The sequence below is a fragment of the Podarcis erhardii genome (assembly GCF_964252035.2).
Source record: "Podarcis erhardii genome assembly, chromosome: 8".
NCBI classification, from domain to species: Eukaryota; Metazoa; Chordata; class Lepidosauria; order Squamata; family Lacertidae; genus Podarcis; species Podarcis erhardii.
In genome coordinates, this window is record NC_138499.1 from 1,525,385 (window position 1) to 1,553,185 (window position 27,801).

The 27,801-nt window shown below is 49.8% G+C and overlaps 2 protein-coding genes and 1 long non-coding RNA gene across 4 annotated transcripts in view; 1 reads left to right on the top strand and 2 right to left on the bottom strand.

Annotated features, from left to right (window-relative positions):
• GPT (glutamic--pyruvic transaminase) overlaps nt 1-13,100 on the bottom strand; it is a 30,936-nt gene extending 17,836 nt beyond the window's left edge. For both annotated transcript variants that reach the window (XM_081874358.1, XM_081874357.1), the window contains exon 1: nt 12,946-13,100. The gene's annotated coding sequence lies outside the window, so the exon portion shown is untranslated. The remainder of the gene's footprint in view (nt 1-12,945) is intronic.
• The window catches only part of LOC309349166, a 259,434-nt gene continuing 237,476 nt past the window's right edge, over nt 5,844-27,801 (top strand). Inside the window, exon 1 of the long non-coding RNA XR_014159789.1 lies at nt 5,844-6,115. This is a non-coding gene — a long non-coding RNA (uncharacterized lncRNA). The remainder of the gene's footprint in view (nt 6,116-27,801) is intronic.
• Nucleotides 25,244-27,801, bottom strand: part of PPP1R16A (protein phosphatase 1 regulatory subunit 16A) — a 40,913-nt gene continuing 38,355 nt past the window's right edge. Inside the window, exon 10 of the mRNA XM_081874385.1 lies at nt 25,244-27,230. Within this exon, the coding sequence (XP_081730511.1) occupies nt 26,847-27,230 (384 nt within the window). The 3' untranslated portion in view covers nt 25,244-26,846. The remainder of the gene's footprint in view (nt 27,231-27,801) is intronic.

Genomic DNA, 27,801 nt, shown 5'->3' on the forward strand with positions numbered 1-27,801 from the left:
TATACTGGTGTTTTTTCCCCTATTATGTTTTTACTGTAATTTTACTGGTGTTAGCCGCCCTGAGCCCAGCTCTGGCCAGGAAGGGCGGGGAATAAATAAAATTTGTTCTTATTATTAATATTATTATTATTAATGTGTGAAGTTTTATTCTGTTTTTAATCTGTTGGCAGCCGCCCAGAGGGGCTGGGGAAACCCAGCCAGATGGGTGGGGTATAAGAAAATTATTATTATTATTACCTGGGAATTTCAGAGCCCGTTTGGCGATTGGCACCCTTCCCCTCAACTGCTGTTGCTCCATGCTCAGATGGCCCCCAGGGCCCCTCTCATTCCGCCTTGGGGCTGATAAACCTCATCCTTCCCTTGCCAGAGCCTGAACTTGGGTGTCAGCGACTCCAGGGGGTTCTCTTGCCTTGTGAGGGACAGAGCAGAACCTTCCGGAACAGAACATCGGGAGAAGTCTCAGGGTCAGTGCAAATGGCAAGAGGCGGCCCAGGAAGGCAAAGACCCCACGCCTCCTCTCAGAGCATCCGTTCCGCCTGTGACATTGCTTCCCTGGGACGCGGGTGGCGCTGTGGGTTAAACCACAGAGCCTAGGACTTGCCGATCAGAAGGCCGGTGGTTCGAATCCCCACGACGGGGTGAGCTCCCATTGCTCGGTCCCTGCTCCTGCCAACCTAGCAGTTTGAAAGCACGTTAAAGTGCAAGTAGATAAATAGGTACCGCTCCGGCGGGAAGGTAAACGGCGTTTCCGTGCGCTGCTCTGGTTTGCTAGAAGCAGCTTAGTCCTGCTGGCCACATGACCCGGAAAGCTGTACGCCGGCTCCCTCGGCCAATAAAGCGAGATGAGCGCCGCAACCCCAGAGTCCGTCACGACTGGACCTAATGGTCAGGGGTCCCTTTACCTTTACCTTTACCTTTACCTTTACCTTTACCTTTACCTTTACCTTTACCTTTACCTTTACCTTTACCTTTACCTTTACCTTTACTCTGCTTTCCTTAGACCGTAGGAAGAGTCCTGATGGATCAGGACTGTGACCCATTCTCATGGGCTGGTTGGACGCAGAGAGGAATGGTGGGAGGCACCAGCTGGGGAGCCCCCCCCCCAAGGGAAGAAAGCTCAGAGTCCGGGGGGGGTCAATGTGTGGTCAGAGGGAGAAGACTGAGAAGAGGGGGAGGAGGAGGTGTCAGGTGCGGGATGTAATCCACTGGGAGCAGTCAAGTACAACATTCCTTTTTTTCCTAGAGTGGACATGCAGGGAATGTTTGGTCCAGCCAGTTGAAAACTTCCTGTTTCCTCTTGGCCTGGAGCATTCTTCCTCTTGCATGTGACCAGAGGTGGGCACGACCTTACCTGTCCAGGTAACAAATGGACAAGGCATGGTGGGACAGTGTTCTGGAAGCTGCCAGCATGAGTTTGACCAAACTGCGGGAGGCAGTGGAAGACAGGAGGGCCTGGCGTTCTCTGGTCCAGGGGGTCACCAAGAGGCGGACACGACTAAACGACTAAACAACAATAACCAGGAACTATACAATTCAATCTGAGACAGACTGAATTGTATAATAGTGAGAGGCTTATGCGAGCCTGCAACCAGTTATCTGTTGTGCGTGAGAAGGGGAATGTAAACTCTGCTAAGCAAAGGAACTTGCTAGCACAAGTTAGGAAGAATATTCATAAACAATATATCCTCTCCTGTCACCATGAACATTCCCACAACCTGAAGATTCTGGGTGCTAATGCTGGTCCTGAGTCTGTGGCTCTGAAACTGTGACCTAACCTGTCCAGGTAACAAAAGGACGAGTCACACAGCACTCTCTCCCTCCTTTTCCATCTTCGTTTCTTCCTGTGAACTGCTGGACTGCTGACTGCAGTCACTGGGTCAACCCACATATGGGGCAAACCTTTTTGTCTATGTTTGTAACTTTAAGCCCAAAGCCTGACTTCAGGGATCACACTGTGTTTTGCCTGATCGTGAGTAAAACTACTTTTTGTTACTTATGAATAAGACTGTGGTGTCTTTATTCTTTTAGGGGGGATTCCAAGGGTCTTTCCAGGAAAATATTATAACACACTTCAATCTGGACAAGCCAGATTGAAATGCACATTGTCTTTAGAAACTCACATGAGTTTGCAAGCAGATTTCTGCTTTGCATGTAAAAAGGGGAATGTAAACTCTGCTAAGGAAAGGAACTTGCTAATGCAAGTTATGAAGGATATGAATAAACAATATATCTTCTCCTGCCTCCCTGAACATTCCCACATCAGAAGCTGAAGGGGTAACAGGGCTTAGTGAGCGGGGAGAGTTTGCAGCAGAGAGAAGCCCAGACTCAGAGGCAGAAGTGGAAGCAGGAGACGAGAGAGGACAAGAGGCAGAAATGAGTCTGTTGTAACTCGCTCTACGTGGGGCTGCCCCTGAGACTGACCCAGAAACTCCAGCGGGTGCAGAATACCACGGCAAGACTCCTTACGGGGTCCTCGCCGCAGGATCACATTCACCCGGTGCTATACCAGCTGCACTGGCTCCCGGTGGAGTACAGGGTCAGGTTTAAGGTGGGGGTTTTAACCTTTAAAGCCCTTCACGGCCTAAGACCCTCGTACCTACGGGACCGCCTCTCCTGGTATGCCCCACGGAGGACCTTACAGTTTTCAATAAAAACATCTTGGAGGTCCCAGGCCACAGGGAGGTTAGGCTGACCTCAACCAGAGCCAGGGCTTTTTCAGCCGTGGCCCCGATCTGGTGGAACGCTCTGTCACAAGAGACTAGGGCCCTGCAGGACTTGACATCTTTCCGCAGGGCCTGCAAGACGGAGCTGTTCCACCAGGCCTTTGGCCAGGGCACAGTCTGACCCCCTCCTTCGGTAATCCTCACAGAACTCTAGCCCAATGGTTGCCATCAATTTGACTCTGAATTGATTTTAGAATGAATTGATTTTAGGATGCTGTGTTACTTTTATTGTTGTTAGCCACTCTGAGCCCAGCTTTGGCTGGGGTGGGCGGAATATAAATAAAAAATTATTATTATTATTATTATTATTATTATTATTATTATTATTATTGAAAAGACATGGGTGTCTCTCTCTCCCCACCCCCCACTGCAACAACTCCCCTCTCCGCTGGTCTCCCAGGACCAGAAGAGGCCTGAAGAGAGTGGTGGAGAAGTTCACTTCCTGCAGGCATAGTCTCCAATTGTTTGGGGGAAATATTGGAGGGCAGGGGACTTAGACGGCTGTGGGGAGAAAGAGCAGCAGAACCTGAAAGAGCAGAACCAGGAATCCGCAACAGAATGAAAAACTTGCTTGTAAAGGAAAGTTTTCCGTGGCCGGTGCCAGCCAAAGAAAGAGGAAGGGAAAAGCTAACCTCTTGAGGCAGCGGGTTCCACACCTGAAGGGTCTCTCCCTCACTGCCTCCAGCTGAACCTCAGGAGAACAATGTCGCAGGGTCTCTCAGGAGGATCTCTGCAGCTGATCTGACAGGGTGGGCAGATTCCCAGAGGCAATCGTCCAAGTAACTTGGAGTAACTTTGAGACATTCCCTTAGTATAAGAATTGGGTGATTGGAGGGCTTGCTCATGGCCCAGGCAGTTCCCGTCAGATTCCAGAGGCTGTTGCAGAAGTTGGTCTAAGAAAGGAAGTCTTTTGAAGCCATCCCTCCTTCCTCTGGTCTATCTGCAGACCCAGAATTATCGCACAATGTCAGAAATGCAGGCTGAGGAGTGCAGCGAATCAGCTAGAAGAGCTTTTCTGGCTGCACGGCTAGAAGCTGGAGATAAGAAGCTGGGGGAACCACACCCAGAGAATTTGCAAAAACCTGTCCATGGGCTGCTCAACGGGACTTGTGGAAATGTTACAACCACCGTCCAGCCTACAGTCGTCAGGGGATGGTGCAGATAACTGGAAAAGGTCTAGAGGAAGTTATGAACTGTTGTTGTTGTTGTTTAGTCGTTTAGTCGTGTCCACCTCTTCGTGACCCCCTGGACCAGAGCACGCCAGGCCCTCCTGTCTTCCACTGCCTCCCACAGTTTGGTCAAACTCATGCTGGTAGCTTTGAGAACACTGTCCCACCATCTCGTCCTCTGTCGTCCCCTTCTCCTTGTGCCCTCCATCTTTCCCAGCATCAGGGTCTTTTCCAGGGAGTCTTCTCTTCTCACGAGGTGGCCAAAGTCTTGGAGCCTCAGCTTCAGGATCTGTCCTTCCAGGGAGCACTCAGGGCTGATTTCCTTCAGAATGGAGAGGTTTGATCTTCTTGCAGTCCATGGGACTCTCAAGAGTCTCCTCCAGCACCAGAATTCAAAAGCATCAATTCTTCGGCGATCAGCCTTCTTTATGGTCCAGCTCTCACTTCCATACATCACTACTGGGATAACCAGAGCTTTAACTATACGGACCTTTGTTGGGAAGGTGATGTCTCTGCTTTTTAAGACGCTGTCTTAGGTCTGTACTTGGCAGCAATAGGTACAGAAGGGGGAAATGGTGTGATAAATTCATCCATTTTTCTGCATGTGTTACAGGTCCCTCATGCCAGGCCAAATCCACCCATTCTGAGCTTAAGGGGCTAGTCTAGCATCCTGGACCAGGCTTCGCAGATGGTGTTCTGGGGAACAGAGAGATTGTCTTTCTCTTTTCAGAGTACTCTCAAGACAACCTTATAATAATTCCTGATTTGCTTACACAAAGCTTATGCAGAGGTTAGATCGCATCTGGTCTTTATTGAGCATTCACCCTTCTTTGCTATTGAGGTGTTTCTGTGCCTTCAGTCATTCGTTCATCCTAGTTTTCAAGGCATTTCTCAATCACTCGCCAAATTGCAAAATGTGTGTGTGTGTGTGTTTTGCACCAAAAGAGCAGAATACTTGATTCCCCTTTGAGGGCACAAAGCTAAACATTTGACATGCATTTGAATCCCACTTCAAATACTGATCTCCTAGAACATGGGTAGGCAAACTAAGGCCCAGGGGCCGGATCCGGCCCAATTACCTTCTAAATCCGGCCCATGGATGGTCCAGGAATCAGCCTGTTGTTACATGAGTAGAATGTGCCCTTTTGAAATACTTTATTGTCACTTGTACAACTTGTATACAGTGAGATTTTATTTAAAATGCACCCCTGAGTTATTTGTGGGGCATAGGAATTTGTTCATTTCCCCAAAAAACAAATATAGTCCGGCCCCCCACCAGGTCTGAGGGACAGGGGTCTGGCCCCCTGCTGAAAATGTTTGCTGACCCCTGTCCTAGAAGCACACAGAACTCTCTCTGCATCTCAGCAGAGTCACCCAGCATGGCTGCTGCACCCGGGAAGATTTAGGGCAGACAAAAATATCTGAATATTCACACAGGGCTTTGTTAAACCATGGAACTTACTGCCACAAGAATGGCCACCAACTTGATAGCGCTTTTTTTTTTTAAAAAAAATCTCCTAGTCATGACAACTGCATGCTATGAATGAATGGATGATTTTTATTTTTTTTCCTTTTATGGCCCAACAGCCAGCATACTAAAACCAGAATTTCTGCATAGTTCTTTACAAAAATGACAGAAATGATCAGAGTGGAATTTAACCATCAATATACTGATTAAATAGACTTAAAATGTGTGTCCAAGGAAATAATAACTTTTTTTTTTAAGGCTCTGTCAAGGGCTACTAGTCACGACAGCTGCATGCTCTGCACAGGATCATAAGCGTGTAAGGAAAGCCTGCTGATTTGGTGACTGTGAGAAAGACACTTCCCATAGTCTAGAGGTCCCGGGCCCTAAGGAAGCCAGACTATCCTCCCCCAGGGCCAGGGCCTTCTCAGTGATGGCTCCGACCTGGTGGAAAGCTCTGTCCCATGAGACCACGGCCCTGCAGGATTTAACCTCCTTTCGCAGGGCCTTTAAGACAGAGCTATTCCACCTGGCCTTTAATTTGAATTCAGCCTGATCTTTTATTCCCCTTCTCTTCCCTCCCCCTCCCCTTTTATGAAGATCACCCGCTCTGAGACCCCACAGCTAATTCTCCCCTAGCCTCCTGCTGGCCAAAGTAGGACCAGTTCAGCCAGCTAGCCCTGGGGATTATTTAATTGATTTTTTATTTTTATTGTTACTCAAGTTTTTATACTGTATTTTATGCTGCTTTTATAATTGTTTTAAATTTGTTGTTAGCAGCCCTGAGCCCAATTTTGGAACCGGGAAGGACGGGGTATAAATAAAAATGTATTATTATTATTTATTATTCCTGCGCTCTGATCCACAGGCTCCCCTTCTTGCCTGCTCCTCCGGGGAGACCTGCTTGCTCTCACAAACAGGAAGGTTGTTGCAAGGAGGTTCTGTTTGCAAGGAGGTGTTATCCTTAAGTGCCAGGGCACCAGCGTCAGAGAAACATGGCATGGAAAGCTGGCACGGCCTCTCCTTCGCTGAGCAAACAGAGATAAGGCCATCCTGGCGAGGGGGGAAAGGTCTTGGGCTGAGCAGCCGCTGGCTCAGTCACTGCTATTCTGGGATAGCTCCCTTGTCCCAGTGGGTTACGTTTACTGGGAAGGGGGGAAAACCTGGGTACTCTCTGGACTCCACAAACTGCTGGGGAAATGTGAGCATTTGGAGCAAGGAGGGGGGCCTTTCTTTGACCCGATGGGGCCACATCCTTCTCTTCCTAACCCCCCAAGCCAGCTTGGGCAGGTGGGTGGGGCAGCCCAGCTGTGAATCCTCTGTCTTCATAATGACACCAGGTGACAGACGCCTGTCAAAGTCCCTCTTGCTTCTGAAACAGCCAACAACCAGATGGCTGTCAGGCACTGTATAATAATAATAATAATAATAATAATAATAATAATAATAATAATACATTATTTATACCCCGCCCATCTGCCTGGGCTTCCCCAGCCACTCTGGGCGGCTTCCAACACAATATTAAAATACAATAGTCTATTAAACATTAAAAGCTTCCCTAAACAGGGCTGCCTTCAGATGTCTTCTAAAAGTCTTGTAGTTGTTGTTCTCTTTGACATCTGGTGGGAGGGTGTTCCACAGGGTGGGTGCCACCACCGAGAAGGCCCTCTGCTTGGTTCCCTGTAACTTGGCTTCTTGCAGGGAGGGAATCGCCAGAAGGCCCTCGGAGCTGGACCTCAGTGTCTGGGCAGAACGATGGGGGTGGAGACGATCCTTCAGGTATACAGGACCAAGGCCGTTGAGGGCTTTAAATGTCAGCACCAACACTTTGAATTGTGCTCGGAAACGTACTGGGAGCCAATGTAGGTCTTTCAGGACCGGAGATATATGGTCTCGGTGGCCGCTCCCAGTCCCCAGTCTAGCTGCCGCATTCTGGATTAGTTGTAGTTTCCGGGTCACCTTCAAAGGTAGCCCCACATAGAGCGCATGGCAGTAGTCTAAGCAGGAGATAACCAGAGCATGCACCACTCTGGCAATACAGTCTGCGGGCAGGTAGGGTCTCATCCTGCGTACCAGATGGAACTGGTAAACAGCTGCCCTGGACACAGAACTGACCTGCGCCTCCATGGACAGCTGTGAGTCCAGAATGACTTCTAGGCTGCGCACCTGATCCTTCAGGGGCACAGTTACCCCATTCAGGACCAGCGAGGCCCCCACACCCGCCCGCCTCCTGTCCCCCAAAAACAGTACTTCTGTCTTGTCAGGATTCAACCTCAATCTGTTAGCCGCCATCCATCCTCCAACCGCCTCTGTGATTAGGGAATCACAGAATCATAGAACAGTAAAGTTGAGGGGAGGGACCCTGAGGAGCAGGAAGATGCAGCTGTTCCAGATGGGGATCGAACCTGCAACCTTGGACTTATCAGCACCATGCTCTACCCAGCTGAGCTATGCAGGAAGGCTTTTTAGCCACACTGTGCCTGTCCCTTGAGAAGCAGGTGATTCGCTTTTAAGGCTAAGGCTACCCTTGGGATCCCTTCCAATCTACAGTCCTAGGGCTCTATCACCTGGAGGCAGGATCCTGTACCTGCGGCAGACAAATCAGGGCACCTGGGGCAACAGCTGATGCAGCAAGCGTTCGTTGACTCCAGACACCCCACCCCATCACCTGCCTGCCCTGCACTTTGCTCCATTCCTCCCTGTCCAAACTCCAGAGAAAAGGAACTGAGGTTGCTGCCCGTTTTTCTGCCATGTGCTTAAACAGCCGGGAGACAGGCAGAATTACAACGGGTGCAGCTTTCCCTTTCCAAATGGTAGGAAGAATTATTTATTTATTTATTTATTTATTTGTACCCCGCCCATCTGGCTGGGTTTCCCCAGCCACTCTGGGCGGCTTCCAACAAAGGTCCCCTTCCAACTCTACAGTTCTGGGATTCGATGAGCCGTGAGTGGAAATGGAATTGTCGGGGGTACGTGAGCGAGAGAGGGAGAAAGGGAGCGGCGATTGACTCACGCGAATCTTCAAATCTGAAGAGCTGTCCCGTGGAAGGTGGAGCAAGCTTGTTTTCTCCCGCTCTGGAGGACAGGACTCGAACCCATGGCTTCAAGTCACAAGGAAGGAGATTCTGACTCAGAAGATGGCGGACTCTCCTTCCTTGGAGGTTTTTAAGCAGAGGTCGGATGGACATCTGTCAGGGATGCTTTTGAGGAAGTGCCCAGAAAAGTTTGGGAACTTCTGGTCTAGATAGCACAGTTCACATAATTGCAGAGCAATTTACTCATCTGAGAACACTCAATCAGCAAACAGAGACAGGAGACTTAAAATATTGCCATTTCACCCAGTTTCTTTTCAGGTATGTCCCTGGACTGAGGAATGAAACCTCCCCTGAGGCATTATGAGGCAAGAATCCTCACTGGATGCCTGTTTCTCTCTCTTAGGCAACGCAGGTGGTTAGTGCACTGATAATTAATGCCCTCGTTTTAAAATGGTTTTAATGCGCTAACCCGCCAGGGAACCTTGGGGTGAAGGGCAGATAATAAATAAACTAATTAAGAATAATACTGGTAATTAATTTGACTGCACCCAACGAGATCAATGGGCTCTTGCAGGCAGATTACTGCCCAGCCGCTTGTCCTTTACCACCAACACCCAGGTCTCAACACACAAGCAGCACCCAGAACCTCCGTGCCCACATTTTACTTTTCATGTGGGTCATTTATGTTTTACCAGTTGCACTGGCTCCCGGTGGAGTATCGGGTCAGGTTCAAGATGCTGGTCTTGACCTTTAAAGTCCTTTGTGGCTTAGGGCCCTCGTATCTACAGGACTGCCTCTCCTGGTCTACCCCGCAGAAGACCCCCACAGAAGGTCCATGAATAATCACATTTTAGAGGTCCCGGGCCCTAAGGAAGTTAGATTATCCTCTACCAGGGCCAGGGCCTTCTCAGTGATGGCTCCAACCTGGTGGAATGCTCTGTCCCATGAGACCAAGGCCCTTCAGGATTTAACTTCCTTCTGCAGAGACTGTAATACAGAGCTAATCTGCCTGGCTTTCAACTTGAACTTAGCCTGATCCTTTGTTCCCCTTCCTTCCCTCCCCCTCCCCTTTCTATGAAGATCACCCGCTCTGAGACCCCACAGCTAATTCTCCCCTGGTCTCCTCGCTGGCCCAAGTAGGACTAATTCAGCTAGCTAGCCCTGGGGATTATCTAATGCTTAAAGTTAAAGGTAAAGGGACCCCTGACCATTAGGTCCAGTCATGGCCAACTCTGGGGTTGCAGCGCTCATCTCGCTTTATTGGCCGAGGGAGCCGGAGTACAGCTTCCGGGTCATGTGGCCAGCAGGACTAAGCCGCTTCTGGCGAACCAGAGCAGCGCACGGAAACGCCATTTACCTTCCTGCCGGAGTGGTACCTATTGATCTACTTGCACTTTCAAACTGCTAGGTTGGCAGGAGCAGGGACCGAGCAACAGGAGCTCCCCCGTCGCAGGGATTCGAACTGCCAACCTTCTGATCAGCAAGCCCAAGAGGCTCAGTGGTTTAACCCACAGTGCCACCCGTGTCCCATCTAATGCTTATTTCCCCTAAATTGATTTCTGAATTTTGAATTTTATTGTTATTCATGTTTTTATACTGTATTTTATGCTGCTTTTATAATAAAGTGTTATGAATTTGTTGTTAGCCGCCCTGAGCCCGATTTTTGAACCGGGAAGGGAGGAGTATAAATAAATTATTATTATTATTATTATTATTATTATTATTATTATTATTATCATCATCATCATCATCATCATCATCCACAAAAGATACAAATCGTAGGGTTGGAAGGGACCCTGGGAATATTCAGGAATATTCAGCTGCCCCGTTCGGGGATTGACTCTGCAGCCTCGGAGTTATCAGGACCACGCTCTAGCTAACTGAACTATCCAGGGCATCCCACTGGATGGGGCAATGCCAGGATCAAGGGCAGAGCAGAGCCAGGTGGGTCTTGGCAACCTCGCCCCCCGCCCCTTCAGAGCTGGCTGGGAGAAGAGGGAGGTGTCCCCCTGCAGCCTCTCAATAGGCTTTCAGAGGGTGGGTGTGTCTGAGCCTCATCCTGCACCCAGGCCTGCGGTTGGAGAACTGACCTTTCATTTTGCAATTCCTGATCTGGGTTTGCAGGGCTGGCACTGGGGACTGCTCTGTGCAATATTTGATTTTATTCTATTCCTGCAATGACTAATTGGCCCTCCCAGCATTACAATTCTACGGTTCTATTATTCTACTACATTTATATTAAGGTTACCAGATTTTTTTTCAATGAGTCCAGGGACACTTTTCAACTTCAATGGATTTTGTATGGGGTCTGATTTGCAAATCTGGGGACTGTCCCTGGGAAACAGGGACGTCTGGCAACCTCAATTTCTATTCCCACTTTCCTCTGAGGACCTCAAGGTGGCTAGTTGCAGTTTTTCGCCTCTCTGCCTCTGCCACCCGGTGGAGGAGTCAGTGGCGTTGGGTGGGCATGGAGTGGGCATGCAACAGTGGCAAGGCATTTTCCCTTTGGCCTCTAGCGGAGAAATGGTGCGCAGAACTGGGCGCCCTTCTCCAGTCCCAGCGAATGAGCCAGAACGGACGGCTGCAAATTTAATACATAAAATAAAATGCCTCTCCGCCTCCACAGGAAACCAGCACACTGATTGGTCCTAGAACAATAGGATCCAGAACACAGCAGTCTGATTGGTCCTAGAACAATAGGCTCCAGAACGCAGCAGTCTGATTGGTCCCAGAACAATAGTCAAAACAAAAAATTCCTTCCAGTAGCACCTTAAAGACCATCTAAGTTAGTTCTAGGTATGAGCTTTCAGATATCTGAAGAAGTGTGCATGCACACGAAAGCTCATACCTAGAACTAACTTAGATGGTCTTTAAGGTGCTACTGGAAGGAATTTTTTGTTTTGACTATGGCAGACCAACACGGCTACCTATCTGTAACTAGAACAATAGGATCCAGAACGCAACAGTCTGATTGGTCCTAGAACAATAGGATCGAGAATGCAGCAGCCTGATTGGTCCTAGAACAGCAGGATCCAAAATGCAGCAGTCTGATTGGTCCTAGAACAATAGGATCCAGAATGCAGCAGTCTGATTGGTCCTAGAACAATAGGATTCAGAATGCAGCAGTCTGATTGGTCCGCAGAAGCCACCCAATCCAGCTCCAGGTGGAAGTGAATCCGCAACCTGGTTGGCCTACAGGAGAATCCCGGAATTAGCCAATCACGTGGGGCCCATTGTGTAAATAATGTACGGTATATAAAGCAGACATTCTGGGGGAACTTCCATTCCTCCTCACCACTATGAGCTGAATAAAGAGCATGAAATCCACTCTCAACTCCGAGTCTATTTCAGCAAGGGTGCCCCCTGGCTCTGGCTGCTGCCCCCGGATGGCTAGGACCAGTGGCCCCCAAACTTTTCTGGGGCCCCACACCTCCTCAGTTCCATCAACTGCTCCCTAGCGCCTCCTACCCTATAAAAAGACTTGTTCAGAATAGTGATTTGCACCACCAAGGCAGATGATGCCTTAAGTAAGGTTCAAACCAGGAACAATTAATTGCGAACTTCTTGTTTTCTCCTGGAGGGGGAGGACCCGATCCAATAGATTCAAATTTCTGGGAAGAAGATTCCGACTGGACATTGGGAAGAACTTTCAGGCAGCAAGAGCTGTCCAACAGTGGACCTGACTCCCTGGGAAAGTTGTGGACTCTTCTGCATCTTTTATACAGAGGTGAATGGTCACCTGTCCGGGATTCTTCAGCTGCGTCCCCTGCATTGCAGGGGATTGGACTAGATGACCCCTTGGGGTCCCCCCATCCCTACAACGCCTTTCTTTATTCAAAATCCAGTTAAGGCTATTGAGTTGAATCAATTCAAGAAAACTGACGTGCTTGATCCAGATTTTCAAAGAGTCATTTAAAAGCTCCTGTGTCCCTGCTGCCCCCTTGCCCCCCCCCCAGATAAAACCCACCCTCCTGCAGGGGGCTCCACCACCCACTTTGGGACCCCCGTGCTTAGAATATGGGCATCTGAATATTTCGTTGTGCAGCCCCTGGCAATTGCAAGGGTGGAGCAAAGAAGATCTCCGCTGTCCTTATATTATGTCCCACATCTCTTAGCCCAATCAATCATAACCGATTTAACTTGTTCATCCTTTGTATGCCACTCCGACAACAAATTATACATTTTAGACATATTCTTAACTTTAGCATCTAACAACTCCGTTTCCAATTTGGTTTTTTTCTGTTGCAAAACCATTTCTCCTATCCATCTTATATCATTCATTAATTTGATAATATTGCAACCAATTCACTTTATCTTTAATTGGTTCAAATGGTTCAAAGGATCCTCTAACAACAAATCTGAGCACCTCAACCATTTATTTCCCATATTTAACTTTCTTGGGGCCTGGGCTTCCGTTGGCGAAATCCATTTTGGTGTTTTTCTTACGAAGAGATCTTAGTAAGCGAAGAAGATCTCCACTGTCCTGAGCAAGCCTGGCTCTCGCAGTCAAAGTCGTGGCATTATTGCCCCCTCCCTCCTCTGCCCTGCCTTACCTGTGCCAGGCTGCAGAGGGTGCTGATGGGCACTGCCCCCCAGACCTGCTGCCTCTTCCTCCTCCTCCTCCTCCGTCGCTTGCTCTCTTCCTGACAGCAGCCTCTCCTGGGCTCCTTCGCTGTCCCAGCCAGGAGTCCTCTTGGCAGCTCCCCTCCTCCAGCCAAGCGCCCCCTCCGTCCCTCCCTCCCTCCCAGGCAGCCGGACAGGCTGGTCTGACCTTTGCCAGAGCAGCTGCCTCCAGGCCCAGCCCCCAAGAGGCTCAGCCACTAAATTTAAATCCTGCTGGCTGCCTGCAGTCCACCCGCCACCCTAGGGCCAAGGCCACCCTCCTAGGAGAGACCCACAACTCTCCATTCCCTAGAGGGCAAGCAGGTATGCACACACACAAACACACACGCACAACTCTCGGGATTCATCTCTCTCTCACACACACTCAGACTTTGCTTTCAGGGACAGAGCTCAGCCTCAGAAGCATGAGTGCGCTGTGCATATGCAGAGTGCTATTTGCTTGTGACAGATTCAGGGGCAGGCTGTCCAGAGTCCTGCTGATTTGTTGGCTTGGTTTACATTCTCCAGCAAAGAAAAAGGAAGTTTTCTGGGCTCCTCGCAGATAAGACAGAGAGCAACTTCCATGTTAATGAAATAATCCCTCCAAACACACACAGAGAACCTATGATTTTTAGGTTATCACCTGGGAAAGTAGCTCATCTAAGGGAAGGGAAGCTCTGGCGCTAAACCTCTGCTACCTTGTGCCTATAATTATTCGTGAAAAGGGTTTCAGGAGCAACACCCCCCCCCCAAAAAAAACCCCACATCTTCTGTCTTGTGGAACACCTTCAGGAGAAGAAAAGGCTTGACGAAAGAAGAATGGCGGATGAAATTGATGGACTATGCAGAACTGGATAAATTAACAGGAAGGATTCGAAACCTGCGAGATCAGAGATTCTTAGAAGACTGGAGCAAATATACGAACTATTTGAAAAGCAATTGTAACGAACAGATTACGCTAGTAGGAATGCAAGAAGTTCTGTAAGGAGTACTATTTGAAATATTGCAAGAAAACTATGAGGAGAATTATTAGTTAATGATAATTAAGAATAATAGAGAAATTAAGAAATGCAGAATAAGTGATAAAGAATGGAAAATCATCAGAGGCGTTGACGGAAGTCTAAAATAGTGTACTGTATAAGATAAGAAGTTATGTTATATGATTGTTGGAAATATTAATGAAAATGTATATTTAAAAAAAGGAGAAGAAAAGGCTCAGGATTAAACCCTATGCAGATCTGGACTCCCTAAGGCAGTTGGATGGTATGTATTGGATGGTATGTATGTATTGCTTTGCATTCCTTTGGACCCCCTCAGTGCGGCTGAGAGGGGGGCCTTGTCAGCTGGGCAACCCAGGACCTCCAGACCCCCTGCCCAGTTTGCGCCCCACGGAGGTCACTTTGGTGCTGCTAACACAGCACAAACGATGAGTTACCGGTTTCTGCAGCCACAGCCGGGCGCTGCGATTCTCCATTGGTTTATCATCATCATTATCATTATCATCATTCATCCATCTTTATTACGGTCCAGAGACCCAACAAATTGTTACAAAGCAATGCACAATTCAGACAGCCTACCTCCAGGTTAAACAAGCATTTTGTTCAGACTTAAAGATAGGGATCGTTGGTTCGTGCAACCACCGATAAAAACTTTGCCACTGCTAATGTTCTAGTGTTTGTCCGGTCTTCCAATAGGAACCTGACATAGTGAGCCTCTGATTTTCCCGGAAAAGGTAGTTGTTGTTGTTGTTGTTGTTGTTGTTGTTGTTGTTGTTGTTATCCGTGTCTTCAGCAAAAGGACACTCCCAGTCCAGGAGAGGGCACATTTTTCTACCCTCCCAGGATCATGTGCAGGTCACAAGCAGGAGGGAAGGAAGACAGGCGGGGACACAGAGGGAGGGCTTGAAGGAGAAAATGTCCTTTGGGGTGGCTCAGATATCAACAGCTGGTCAAGACATTCCTCCTGTACTGCAGGAGCCTCTTTCTAGGCTTGCGGGGGGGGGGGCATTGCAGAGAGAAAAGGGGGCAGCTCTTCCCCTCTCTCAGGATTTCTGCTGCTTGTCAAGCCAAGGCCTGTGTGCAGGGATAATTCAAATGCTTTAGTTGTGAAATAAAAAAATTAAGGTCATATATATAAATTAAGGTCATATATATCTACGAAAGCAAATATATATATATATATATATATGCAGGTTTTGGTGTCCTCGGGTGTCTTCCCGTGTAAAAGTTGGGGTGTCTAGGCGACGTTTCAACGAGGTCTCACTCGTCATCTTCAGGCTGGTGCTTTCGGCTTCTTGTTACTGGAACAGAGCTCTGTTCCAGTAACAAGAAGCCGAAAGCACCAGCCTGAAGATGACGAGTGAGACCTCGTTGAAACGTCGCCTAGACACCCCAACTTTTACACGGGAAGACACCCGAGGACACCAAAACCTGCATTCCTGTACCCGTGAAAATCTACGAAAGCAAATATATATATATATATATATATATATATATATATATATATATATATATGGTAAAGGTACCCCTGCCCGTACGGGCCAGTCTTGACAGACTCTAGGGTTGCATGTTCATCTCACTTAAGAGGCCGGGGGCCAGTGCTGTCCGCAGACACTTCCGGGTCACGTGGCCAGCGTGACAAGCTGCATCTGGCGAACCGGCACCAGCGCCGCACACGGAAACGCCATTTACCTTCCCGCTATAAAGCGGTACCTATTTATCTACTTGCACTTAAGGGTGCTTTCGAACTGCTAGGTGGGCAGGAGCTGGAACCGAACGACGGGAGCTCACCCCGCCGCAGGGATTCGAACCACCCACCATGTGATCGGCAAGTCCTAGGTGCTGAGGTTTTACCCACAGCGCCACCCGCGCTCCTTAATATATATATATATATAAAATGTTCATAAATGTACCAACCAAGCACGTACATAGATATGTGGACCACATGTCTGGAGCATCACAGGAAAACCGTCCTGAAACCATTTTGACTCTCAAACTGACCAAATGTTTCCTCTGCAAGGAGGGAGGGGGTGAGGGAACCTTCCCATTGTCTCAGGAATTGGGAAATCACCATCTCAAAGGAATGGCCAGACTACCAGGAAAGGCATTATCAGATAACCTGGCAGACAGGAAAAACAACCACATTCATTTGTTTGTAGGTTCCCTATTGGTAGGAGAAAATAACAGAGGCAACCAGAGAATATTGAGAAGCAAAGCAGCTAGTAAGCCGGATCTTTATTGATCTGTTGCAACAGGGTGCTCCCCTCACACGCAGAAAAGGAGGAGGACCCAGAACCAAGGGGTGTCCACCCTTATATAGACATTTTAAATTCCCTGCCCTGGAGCTCCATACCACCCCTCCATACATCATACATACATCACAGACGGGGTGTAACCTAAGACCACCCCCCAGATGCATCATACCTACATCACAGAAAAGACAGTCTGCAGCAGAAATCTGAGTACGTTGTTGTTTATCTCCTGTCTGGCAGGTTACCTGTTAATGCTTACTTGATTGGATACCCTGGGGAGCCTGGCCAGTCTTTTGTAATGATAAATACTTAGTTCCTGAGCCAGGTCACAGGCTCACCCTATTCACACACAGACATACCCTTAAGACAGGATTTGTGAAGGAAAAGCCAATGGGGAGGCTTTTCCATTTTCCCTTGACCTTGCAGAGAAAACATTTGGTCAGGTTGGGAATCAAAAATGGTTTCAGCTCAGTCTTCCTGTATGTGCTTGGTTGGTACATTTATGAACATTTATTATATATCTAAGACTTTGAAATTCTTATCACAAGACAAACCACTATTTTGCTGCTTCTCTTCCTTCCTAGACCCTGGATGTTCAGCTACTGATTGATTGTGTGACTGCAGCTCATTTTTTATTGCTTTCATTTTATGGATCAATGGTCTTGTTAGATCGTAAAATTCATGTGAAATTGCTGTTCTAGGGGTTGTTTTTAAAAGTCTGGAACAGATTAATCCGCTTTGAATTACTTTCTATGGGAAAGCGTGCCTTGGTTTTGGAACGCTTTGGTTTTGGAACGGACTTTTGGAACGGACTAAGTTTGAGAACCAAGGTGTGGCTGTAATTGCAAGAGGTGCCAAATAAATGGATCCAGTGCAGAGCAATGGGGGATTGGTGGTGTAAGGGGGAGCCCAGCTCTGGGACCTCTTCCAGGGCAGGAGTGCGGATGTCATTTACCAGCAAGGCCAGGGGAGCTGGCAGGCCTTTCCCTTGCTCTGCCCTCGCAGTTCAAACAGTCACACACGTCTCCGCAAGGTTGTTTGCCTTTCTAATCCCAAGCTAAAGGTTGCATTGCAGCAGACCAGAGACTCTTTGTTTCTTCCTCAAAGCTCTGTGTGTTTTCCAGGAAAAGCCTCCGCAGTGGAAAGTCAGAGTTCAACGAAGTTGTGTGTGTGTGAAATATATTGGATCAGCACAGATGCCTGCATTTTGGGTGGGCTTTCCTTGCACCACACATCTGGGGGGCTGTCGTGATGTCGTGCAAGGGGCTAAGCGCCAGTTTAGATGGCAGTTCAGCTCAGTCCTGCGCCTGGACGGCCGTGGAGAAAGGCAGCGGTTGCTCGGCTTAGTTTCTCTCCTGCAGCAATCTCTCCAAAAGGAGTTCAGAGCAGAAGGCTGGACGCACCAGACTGCAGGAAAACAAAGCCCAGGGGCAGCTGCAGACCTTTGACTCTGGACAAACCTGCTTGGTCAGGCCAAAAAATCATGAGGATTGCTGCGCTGGTTCCTGCTTGACCTGCCTGCTGGACAAGGGGCTGGGCGGACGAGGTTGCCACATCTCGACCGTGTGGTCAGCAGGGTCATGCAGGGGGGAGAGACCTTGCAGGCTGAAACAGCAGCTTGGCTTCCAAGATGAACCCATGGGAACCAGCTCCTTCTGGTCGGCTGGAGGTTCACCACTGATGCGGCAGAGGGCAGGGTGTGTGTGTGTGTGTGCTGATCTTGGGTCTGGGGATCTCTGAATACCATCTCCTGAGAGTTGCAGGTGACCAGATCATGTCCAGCTTGCATGATTGGCCTGATCTGGCCCAATGGTTGCCATTGGTTTGAGTTGAATTAATTTTATAATGAATGATTTTAGAGTGTTGTGTTGTGTTGTACTGTTGTACTGTTTTATTGTTAGCCGCCCTGAGCCCGGCTTCGGCTGGGGTGGGCGGGATATAAATAAAATTTGTTGTTGTTGTTGTTATCTAGCAGCCTGGTGTTCTGTTTCATAGAGTTGTAGTGCTGGAAGGGATTCCTAGAGTCAACTAGTGCAACCCCCCAACTCAATATTCTTAACGTGAATTAAAAAGAAACTCACTTCAGTAAGCTTGCATTAAAAGGGCAAGACTGTTGTAAACAAACATCTGTCCTTGTTCCCTTATGGGGTGTCCAAGAGCCCATATAGAGTTTGTACGAACAAACTTAGTTGGTCTCTAAGGTGCTACTGGACAATTATTTATTTATTTATTTATATTTCGACTTAGTAATGTTTCCAAGTCTGCTGTAAGGTCAGCTGGTGTTCTTACGCCCATTTTGCAGTGAGGCTGAAACGGTCAGGGGAAAAACAATGCTGTCCAGGGTTGTAAAGACTGCAAAGAGAATAATTGGGTGCACTCTTCCCACCTTGGATCAAATCTATGCTTCCAGAAAGCTGGAAAGCTGCAGAGATAGCGCAGGATAGTGCGCACCCCGGAAATGATCTCTTTCAGCTTCTGCCTTCTGGAAGAAGGTCCAGGGTTATAAAGACTAGGACTAGCCACCTGAGAAACAGTTTTTATCCAAATGTGATTTTGGTTTTAAACACAGTGTAAGGTAGTCTCTTAGGGGCGCAGGTGGCGCTGTGGGTTAAACCACAGAGCCTAGGGCTTGCCAATCAGAAGGTCGGCGGTTCGAATCCCCACAACAGGGTGAGCTCCCGTTGCTCTGTCTCTGCTCCTGCCAACCTAGCAGTTCAAAAGCACATCAAAGTGCAAGTAGATAAATAGGTACCGCTCCGGTGGGAAGGTAAACGGCATTTCCGTGCGCTGCTCTGGTTCGCCAGAAGCGGCTTAGTCCTGCTGGGCACATGACCCGGAAGTTGTACGCCGGCTCCCTCGACCAATAAAGCGAGATGAGCGCCGCAACCCCAGAGTCGGTCACGACTGGACCTAATGGTCAGGGGGTCCCTTTACCTTTACCTAAGGTAGTCGTGCTCTGTCCATGGGGTCACGAAGAGTCGGACACGACTAAACGACTAAACTACAAGAAGGTAGTCTCTATGGGAGTATATTGTATTTAATTATGGGGGATCAGAGTTTTTAGGGGGTTAACCAGGCTGGGATAGCAGGCTTGTTGGTTTTTGAATGTCTGGTGTAGATTTTTTTTCCAGTTTTGTTGTTCTGTATGGGACAATAATAAAGATTATCGTATCGTAAAGGGTTGCCACGTGCTACTCCATGAATTCAAAAACCCACCCAAGAGCCGGAAGGCACCTTGAAAGTCAGCCCTTTGCTTGGCTCAGGATCAACAATGCAACTCGATCAGGACGGCTCCGGCTCATAGCTGAGCTTCAAACCAGGGACCTGCCACTCACAGCTCATATGCTCCACTGTCACACTGCAGGAGCTCAAGCGGCTGAATTTCCAGGCCATCTCCTCCGAGGAAGCACGCCACGGCCGCCTCTCGATGTCCGTGTGCTTCCGAAGGAACAGATTGTGCAGGTCAAAAGCTCCTCGCTTGGCACAGGCCGGGCGCTGCTGCCACCAGCGGGCACCGAACAGGCTGCTTGGCACCTATCAAGCTGGCGATGATGCCCTGTCTTTTGACGGAGGCCCACCTGCTCTGCTGGCAAGCCCAGAGCTCCGAGCACCTCCCACAGCCATCCCTCAGCACCCAAAGCAGCTGGGAAGCTTCTTCTCCGACGATTGTCACCTCTTTGCTCTGCGCATGGAAGTCATGAAACCAGACCCCACAGGGCCTCCTCCCTCACTGCAGGGTCTCCGGTTCCTCAAGACACTGTTGGCATCCGCCAGCTGGGGGACGAGGGCTGTGAAGGTCGGGGAAGAGATGGGGAAGGAGGGAGCAGAAGGAAAGGATGCAGGATCAGGCCAGAGGCCCATTGAGTCCTGCATCCTGCTGTCCCAGTGGCAAACCAGGTGCTCTCCAGGGATCCAGACAGGGGACCCTTCTCAGTTGAGGATCAATCCTGGGACCTTCTGTGTGCAAGAGAAGTGTTTTACAAAGCCCTGCAAAAGGAGGTGGTGTTGTGGGCTTCACGCCCCCACCACGCACGCGGCAGCTGGCACTAATTCCACCCTCCCGCCCTATAAGGTTTTCATTCCTTAACCTCGCTATGGACCTTGGTTGGTCGCCATTGAGGGGCCTGGTAGGAATTTTTCCACTTGGCCTGCCCCCTATCGGTGACCCCGGGGGAGTTCCTAGTCAATGTGCATCAGCAGGACTCCCCCTACTGGTGGTTAACCCTTCCCAGTCTTCAAGCGGACGGATATAGTCAGTTAGGACCAATGCCTAAGCCAATACCACTCATCACCCGTAACCAATAAAGTTGTGGCCTTATTTAGCCCATTAACCTTCATAATTGTGTCATGTGTCATTATTTCCACTGGGGGGGGGGGAACTCGCCACGCAACTATGCTGTGCCCCTTCCCTAGCTCCTGCGTGGACAGACTGCAAAAGCTTCTGGTGGCTAAAACAAGAGCTGCCCATCCCTTGATGCCAGGCTGGGGTGCCAGGTTAGAGGTTGGCCTAATGCGGACCACTAAAAGGAGAGGAAAAGAGTTGGCAGGAAGGAAGCAGACTCATCCCTCGCATTTCGGCCGCCCCCTGCAAGAAAGCAAGAGGACGAAAAGAGCCCCTCCCAGTTCCCGTGGTCCGTTGTCTGATAGAACCTACAAGCAGAAGGTCCCGGGTTCAATTTCTGACATCTCCAGGAAGGGCTGGGAGAGACCCCAAGCCTGAAACCCTGGAGTGCTGCTGCTGCCAGCCAGTGCGGACAACACTGGTCTGACTCTGGGTAAGGAGACTTCTTAGATTCCAGATGAGTGACGGCTGCTCACACAGACCCCTTGAGCATCTATTTACCCTCCTCAACTCCCCTTGCACCGTAATTATAAGGGCATAACCAGTATTCCCGAAAATAACAAATCCCTATTAACTTCTATGTTTATTTGAACATTGTTATTTTCGGGAATACTGGGAATTAACAAAGTAAAGAGTAATAAGCAAGAGTTGTACAAGATTATGATTCTAGCTGGAATGGCAGTTATTGCTCTGGGATGGAAAGAAAAGGCCAAATGGAATATGGAAAAATGGAATGATTATGTTTTTGAATACGTACAATCTATTAGACCCGTTCCAGTCTAAATGGAGATTGTTGCTCTATGAAAAATTGAAGGGCCTGGGGCTTTCCCCACAAGAACTTATAGCCTCAGGTTTTGAAAAGGCTAAAAGGATGGTGAGCCAGCGAATAGGAGATGTAGAGCTTCAGGACCATATGAGCAAGATAGACAAATATCCAGCTATCCAAGATTATGGAAAAGGGTTCAATCTAACACCATATTTGCTGGATTTACAAATCGCAAAATACAGGCGGGCGTTTACCCTTACCAGATTTGATGTACTGCCATCTGCCTTACTAAAGGGCAGATACGTGGGCAAACCCTATGCTGAACGAGTCTGCCCATGTGGTCTGAAAGAGGTGGAAACGGCTTCACATGTGTTGCTACACTGCGACCTCTATGGGGATATCAGGTCACTGTTTATTTCCCCTATCGTTCAGAAATTTCCAGGTCGATCTGAATCTCAGCGGCTGAAAATCCTACTAGGAGATAAAAACCCAGAAGTAACACTGAAAGTGGCCAAATTTTCTGCGGCTGCGATCAAGCGGAGGGCATTAGCTGTAAAAAAGTAAAAGACTTGACCCCTGGACAAGCCCACTCTTTTTTTAAGTCTATACATATATTGTAGCGCGTGTGTGCGTGTGTGTGTGTGTGTGTGTGTGTGTGTGTGTGTGTGCATATGTGTATTGCTTTTATGTATAATTTTTTTAATTGACACCATTACTCCCCTTGTAAACTACCGTTGTTTTTTGTTTTTTTTCTGGTCTATGACCGTAATAAATTAATTTCATTTCATTTCATTTCAATACGTACAATCAGAAATATTTGCACAGATAGTGGCAGAGGATAGATGGGAAAATAAATGCCAAAGAATCACAAATAAATGGGCATTTTACAGGAACTGGATAGAAAGAGGGGAAGCCAACCCTAACATACAAGCTCGAATGAACAGACTGTGTATATGGATAAAGATATGAAGAAAGAAGGCCTGACTGGGGGTGGGGAGGGCTGGAGGGGGGAGGGAGGGGGGGGAAGTAAACCGGATGGTATTTTGAACTGATTTTGTTATGTAAGCCTTTTTTTCAGAAACCATATATATTAATGTTATGTAGTTGGGCATTGTAGTATGAATGAATTTTGTTCTGTATTCTTTGTTTTATAGAATATATATAATAATGTTATGCTACTAAGCAAATTTAATAAAACAGAAGGGGGGAAATGATGAGGGCATAACGGTGCTCTGCGGTAGTGGGAGAAACATTCACAGCAGGGTTCAGCTCCCATTGGTGCAAAGCCCCCGCACAGCTTTGTCAAGACTTAACCCCGTTGTCCCCCCCACAAGCTGTGCAGAGGGGAGCTGGAGTGAAGGTAGGGGACCGTCACTCAGTACAGAGACCCACACAAACACAACCAGACGTCTGCTGGGGTTCTTTACCAGAAACACTTTTAATGGTAGAAAAGGATCAATCCAAAAGCTCCCCAGGCCCTCCCCCAGACAGCAGCCCGAGAGCCTCACATTGCTGTGGGGCAGCCTCTGGAGGGATGCTCTGCGGTGCAAGCCCTGCAGAAACGAGGAGTCTGTGTGCAAAAGTGGAACCACCAAGGGTCCAAACTCCTGCTAAGCCATGCCAGACGTCTTCCTGGAGCCCCGGCGACGAAGCTGGGCTGCCTCAGCATCCCTGACGCACCTCTGGCCAGGAGAAGAGGAAGGGAAGAGGAGAGACAACGCTGTTTTCTACTGGAAGGCACGGTCCCTTTGTGACCCCTGGGTTCCTGAGAGCTGCTGAACAAAGTTCTCTGCCCCAGGGGAGCCCAGGGCTCAGGAACAAACCGCTTGCACGGAAACGCAGCTCTGGAAGGGACCATTTGCTGGGTTTAGAATCACAGAACTGTGCAGCCGGGGTGGCACTTTCTCCATGGTGAAACCACTAGTGGTTCGGATGGGTTGAAGGCCGAACCCTTTCAGCTCACAGCTCCTGCCTCGCACCCCAAAGCAAGCTCCCTGGTGTGAGAATCAGGTTCAAGCCTTAGGATGGAACTCCTATTTGGAGACTTCCCTGGCTTTTTTTGGTCCACGTAGGACCAGTCTGGATAGTTGGCCTTGGTGAAGATTTGACATTTTCATCCCCAAAACGTTTCGGATTTGAGTTTCTATTGAAATGAGGCTGCATTTTAACGTTGTGTTTTAATCTTGTTTTTAAGTTGCATCTTAATCGATTGTTTTATATCTGTTGTCAGCCTCCCTGAGCCCAGTCTTGGCTGGGGAGTGTATAAATAAAAATTATTATTATTAGGATGCCAGCAAAAGAGGCAGGGAAAGAGATCTTGGGCTCCTCTTGGCCACACAGGGCACCAGAGGCCCCTTTCTGCTGCAAGAGAGACCTCGTTTGGGCCGACGAACTGGAGGCGCAACTCCTGGGTGGGAAAGCACAACGGCAGCAATGCAGAATGCCCAGCCTACACTGCAGGGCTGGACAGGAGTCAGAGGGAGAATTCCTCTTCCTCCAGAGGAGTGAGAAGCTCATCAGCCCCACCTGCTGGCCTCCAGGGGGCTGAGGAAGCAGGATTCCCCACATGACAGGTCGCAGAATTGCAAAGTTGAAAGGAACCACCACCACCCGAGGGTTATCTAGTCCAACTTTTCATACCAAGTGGGTTGCTAAAGTGCTTTGACACGTAACCTGTGGGCCGCACACTGCCCTGCCGCGTGGGGACAGGGAGCAGGGCTTAAATTTGATGCCCCCCACCCAGCCCTCTTGCTGCCTTCCCAGAGCCAATGACGTTCGGTGCCAGGCTTTGGCAAGGAGGCACAAGGCTCTGGCAAGGGTTTTGGAGCCCTGCCACCCGCTTCCGAAGGCATGGAAGGGCCAGCCCGAGGGCCTTCTCTGTGGTGGCGCCCGCCCTGTGGAACGCCCTCCCTTCAGGTGTGAAGGAAATAAGCAGCTATCTTATCTTTAGAAGACATCTGAAGGCAGCCCTGTTTAGGGAAGTTTTTAAGATTTAAGGCTGTACAGTGGTACCTTGGGTTAAGTACTTACCGGTAATTCGTTCCGGAGGTCCGTTCTTAACCTGAAACTATTCTTAACCTGAAGGACCACTTTAGCTAATGGGGCCTCCTGCTGCAACCGCACGATTTCTGTTCTCAGCCTTTAGCAAAGTTCTTAACCTGAGGTACTATTTCTGGGTTAGCGAAGTCTGTAACCTGAAGTGTATGTAATCCGAGGTACCACAGTATTGTTTTTAACACTTGACTGGGAGCTGCCCAGAGTGGCTGGGGAAACCCAGCCAGATGGGCAGGGTATAAATAATAAATTTTATGGAAAGCGCAGCTAGGCTTTGGGAAGGAGGGAGGAGGGCTCTGGGACCTTGTCAGAGCCCTGGCACCTGGCTTATCTGGCTTTGGGAAGGCAACACGAAGGCTGAAGGTGGGCATCAAATGTTGCTGAGTGCCCCCAAAAAGGCCCGAGGGCCGCATGGGCAGCCCTAACCCGGTGCAACTCCCTGCAATGCAGGAATTGCAACCAAAGCACCCCTGCAAGATCCCCAGGAGGAAGCAAGGCCCAAAGGAGCTCTAAAACTTCCTTTAGGAGGAACTTGAAAAAAGGGGAACGGTGGGGAGGAAAATCTCCTCTCCCTCTTTCTTTTTCTTGGAATACTTTTTTACCCTTCGGGGCGGGGGAAGGGAGATGCAACGCAGCCAAGCTCCTGGCAGGAATTCAGCTGTCTCCTGGGCATGTGCAGAGGGGAAGGAAGGCAGAAAACACCTAAGTTGGTCCTCGGTAGAGGGGCGGATTCCCAGCACCCGCCCCATCTTGTGGCCAGCCCTCGGTGGGTTGACGAGGATGCTCAGAGAGAGAGAGAGAGAGAGAGAAAGAAAGAAAGAAAGAAAGAGAGAGAGAGAGAGGTCACTGAATTTATTGCTTTATCAAAGGCAGAACATCCTGGGGAACACCAGGATGAAAAATATAAACAAGTCATTAGAAGAAGAAAAACACTGTCAATTTTTTAAGACAAAAGAGGATACAAAAGGTAATAGAAAAATCCATGAGGAGCAGCCTTTGCCAGCTGGTTGCCCCCTGGATCTCAGCCCTGGGGGGCTGATGGGGGCTGGAGTGCAAAGGCTGGCGAAGGTCACACAGTAAAGACAGAGAGAAACATCCTTGAGACACAAGGCTTGCGGCTGCCTTTTGAAGGCAGCCAGGCATGATCAAAACAGGAGCGCTTTGCCCAAGAGGTGGCCCCCCTCCGAAGAGGCAGGCCTGTCCACTTGCCACAGCAGCAGAAGGCCAGGGCTGCGTCTAAGGCGGCAGGAAATTAGCGGCTGCTTCCCCCGTCGCTCATGTCGGAAGCAGCCGGGGACACTTTGCGGTCACCGTTGTCAGGGCTTTGAGGGGCAGTGAGAGGCCAGAGGGACCAGGACGCACACGGACACTGGCTCTGCCAGACCCGCCCAGGGCTAGACTCGAATGAAGGGTGATGAGGAGAAGCCCCTTCCCTTCCTCGCATCTGCCAAGGCACAGGTGCCCCCTCAACTGCCCCAGTCTCAGAAATGGCCCCACTCTCCAGCAGCTGTGGGCCACTTTGCCCAAGGAGAAACCCATTTCCCCGACTGGCGCTTCCCAGCACGCACTTATTCTCTGCAACGCATCGGCTCTGAGGAAGAGGAGAAGGGCATGGTGGGGGGGCCTGACGAAGAGGAAAGGGGTGCCCCACACACAGCCTTTTGGGGGAGAGTTGGTGTGCCTCCACCCTCTTGCCCCCCTTCCTGCCGGGATGGCAAGTGATGCAGTACAATCCCCAGCTCCCTTGTATCACCCAAACCACCCGCTTCAGCTCATTTCAGAGACACAGAAAACTCCGCAGAGAACATTCAGCATGATTTCGGGCAAACCGGATCCTGCAGAGGCGCTCAGGTCCCCTCACTCCGTGTGTCCCCTTTCCCCAGGAAACCTGGCCTCCTCCAGGCAATTCTGGAGCAGCCACAACCTGCCGCCACTTCCCTGTGCAAGGGCAGAGCAGCCCACTGGAACAGAACCGGGACGAGGGCGTTGGCCTCCACTTGCGCCCTGGGCACCAGCGCAATGGACGCAGCAGAATCTCCTTGTTCGTCGTCCCCAAGACCTGCCAGGACAGCAGCACAGGGACTCTCCCTTCAGAACTGACAAGAGCACTCAGACTGCCCGACAGCTGCCTCCTCCAACACAGAGAAGCCGTTCCCTTGGGAGTGCACCTCCTAGCATGCATTGCAGCACTTCAGAAACCAAGACGCGGGGAACTGTAGTTTGGCAGGCGGCATTTCTGCACCGGTGACCGCGGGGAGCTGGGGTTTTCCATCGGGCTGGGGTGCTGCCTCTCCCGCAGACAAGCCCTTGGGGGAGCAGCTGGCTTAGGCTGCTGCATCCAAGCCCCAGAGGCGCCGGGCACCCCCCAGGCGCAGCCAGGAGGGGCGCAAGGCCTGGTTCAAAGGGTGCCGAGGAGGAAGAGGAGAGCCTCCCTCCGAGCTCACATCAGCCGACAGCAGCGCTTCTTCTCCACCGGAGTCTCTTCCGCCGGGGCGGTCAGTTTGAGGAGCGGGGGGTCCCCGCTGGCCGCCGTGAAATACACAGAGTTGTGCTCCGAGTCCGGGCTGGGGGCCTCGCCAGGGCCCAGGGAAAGGTCCTCCGCGTGGGGCCTCTGCAGCTTGGCGGCCACCCGCTGGCGCTTCAGGTCGGCCAGGGTGTGGCGCGCCTTCTCCTTGCTGAGCCCGGCCGACGGCTCGTCCTGCGTGGCCATCTGGTAGGAGGTGCTGCGGTCCAGGCGCTTGGAGTAGAGGTGCTTGGGGTGGGCCGAGCCGTTGCTCTCGGACAGCTGCTCCCCTGGCTGCACCACGACGGCCGGCTCAGCGTCCTGCCAGGACAGAGGGAGGAAGGATGAAGCCATGGCACCTTCTCCCCACCACCACCGCAGGGCGCAAGGACAGACTCCGAGGACAGACAAGGGGGAAATGTTAAGTGACCTTTCACAAGAGACCAGAATCCTTCTTGCTGGGGAAGCTAGACTAAGGTTACCAGATTTTTTTCAATGAATCCGGGGACACTTTAATTAATTAATTAATTAATTAATTAATTACTACACGTTCGGGACATTGATTCTGCAGCAATGGCGGTGGCAGAGGGGCGGCCACCGCCTTGACCTCAACCGCCTGCATTCGCTCCATAAGACACACACACATTTCCCCTTACATTTTAGGAGGGGGAAGTGCGTCTTATAGAGCGAAAAGTACGGTGATTAAAAAATAAGCCCTCCAATTAAACTGAAACTCAAGCTGGAGCCGATTCGAAGACAGAGCTGCTTCGTTTTTTGAGGCTGATTTGATTGTGGGGGGAGACATAGAAATGGGGTGTGTTATTACAAGGGGTCCCAGCAGAGCGGCCTGGCTGTTGAGAGCAAACACGGGCGGCTAGCCGAAAGGGCAGGG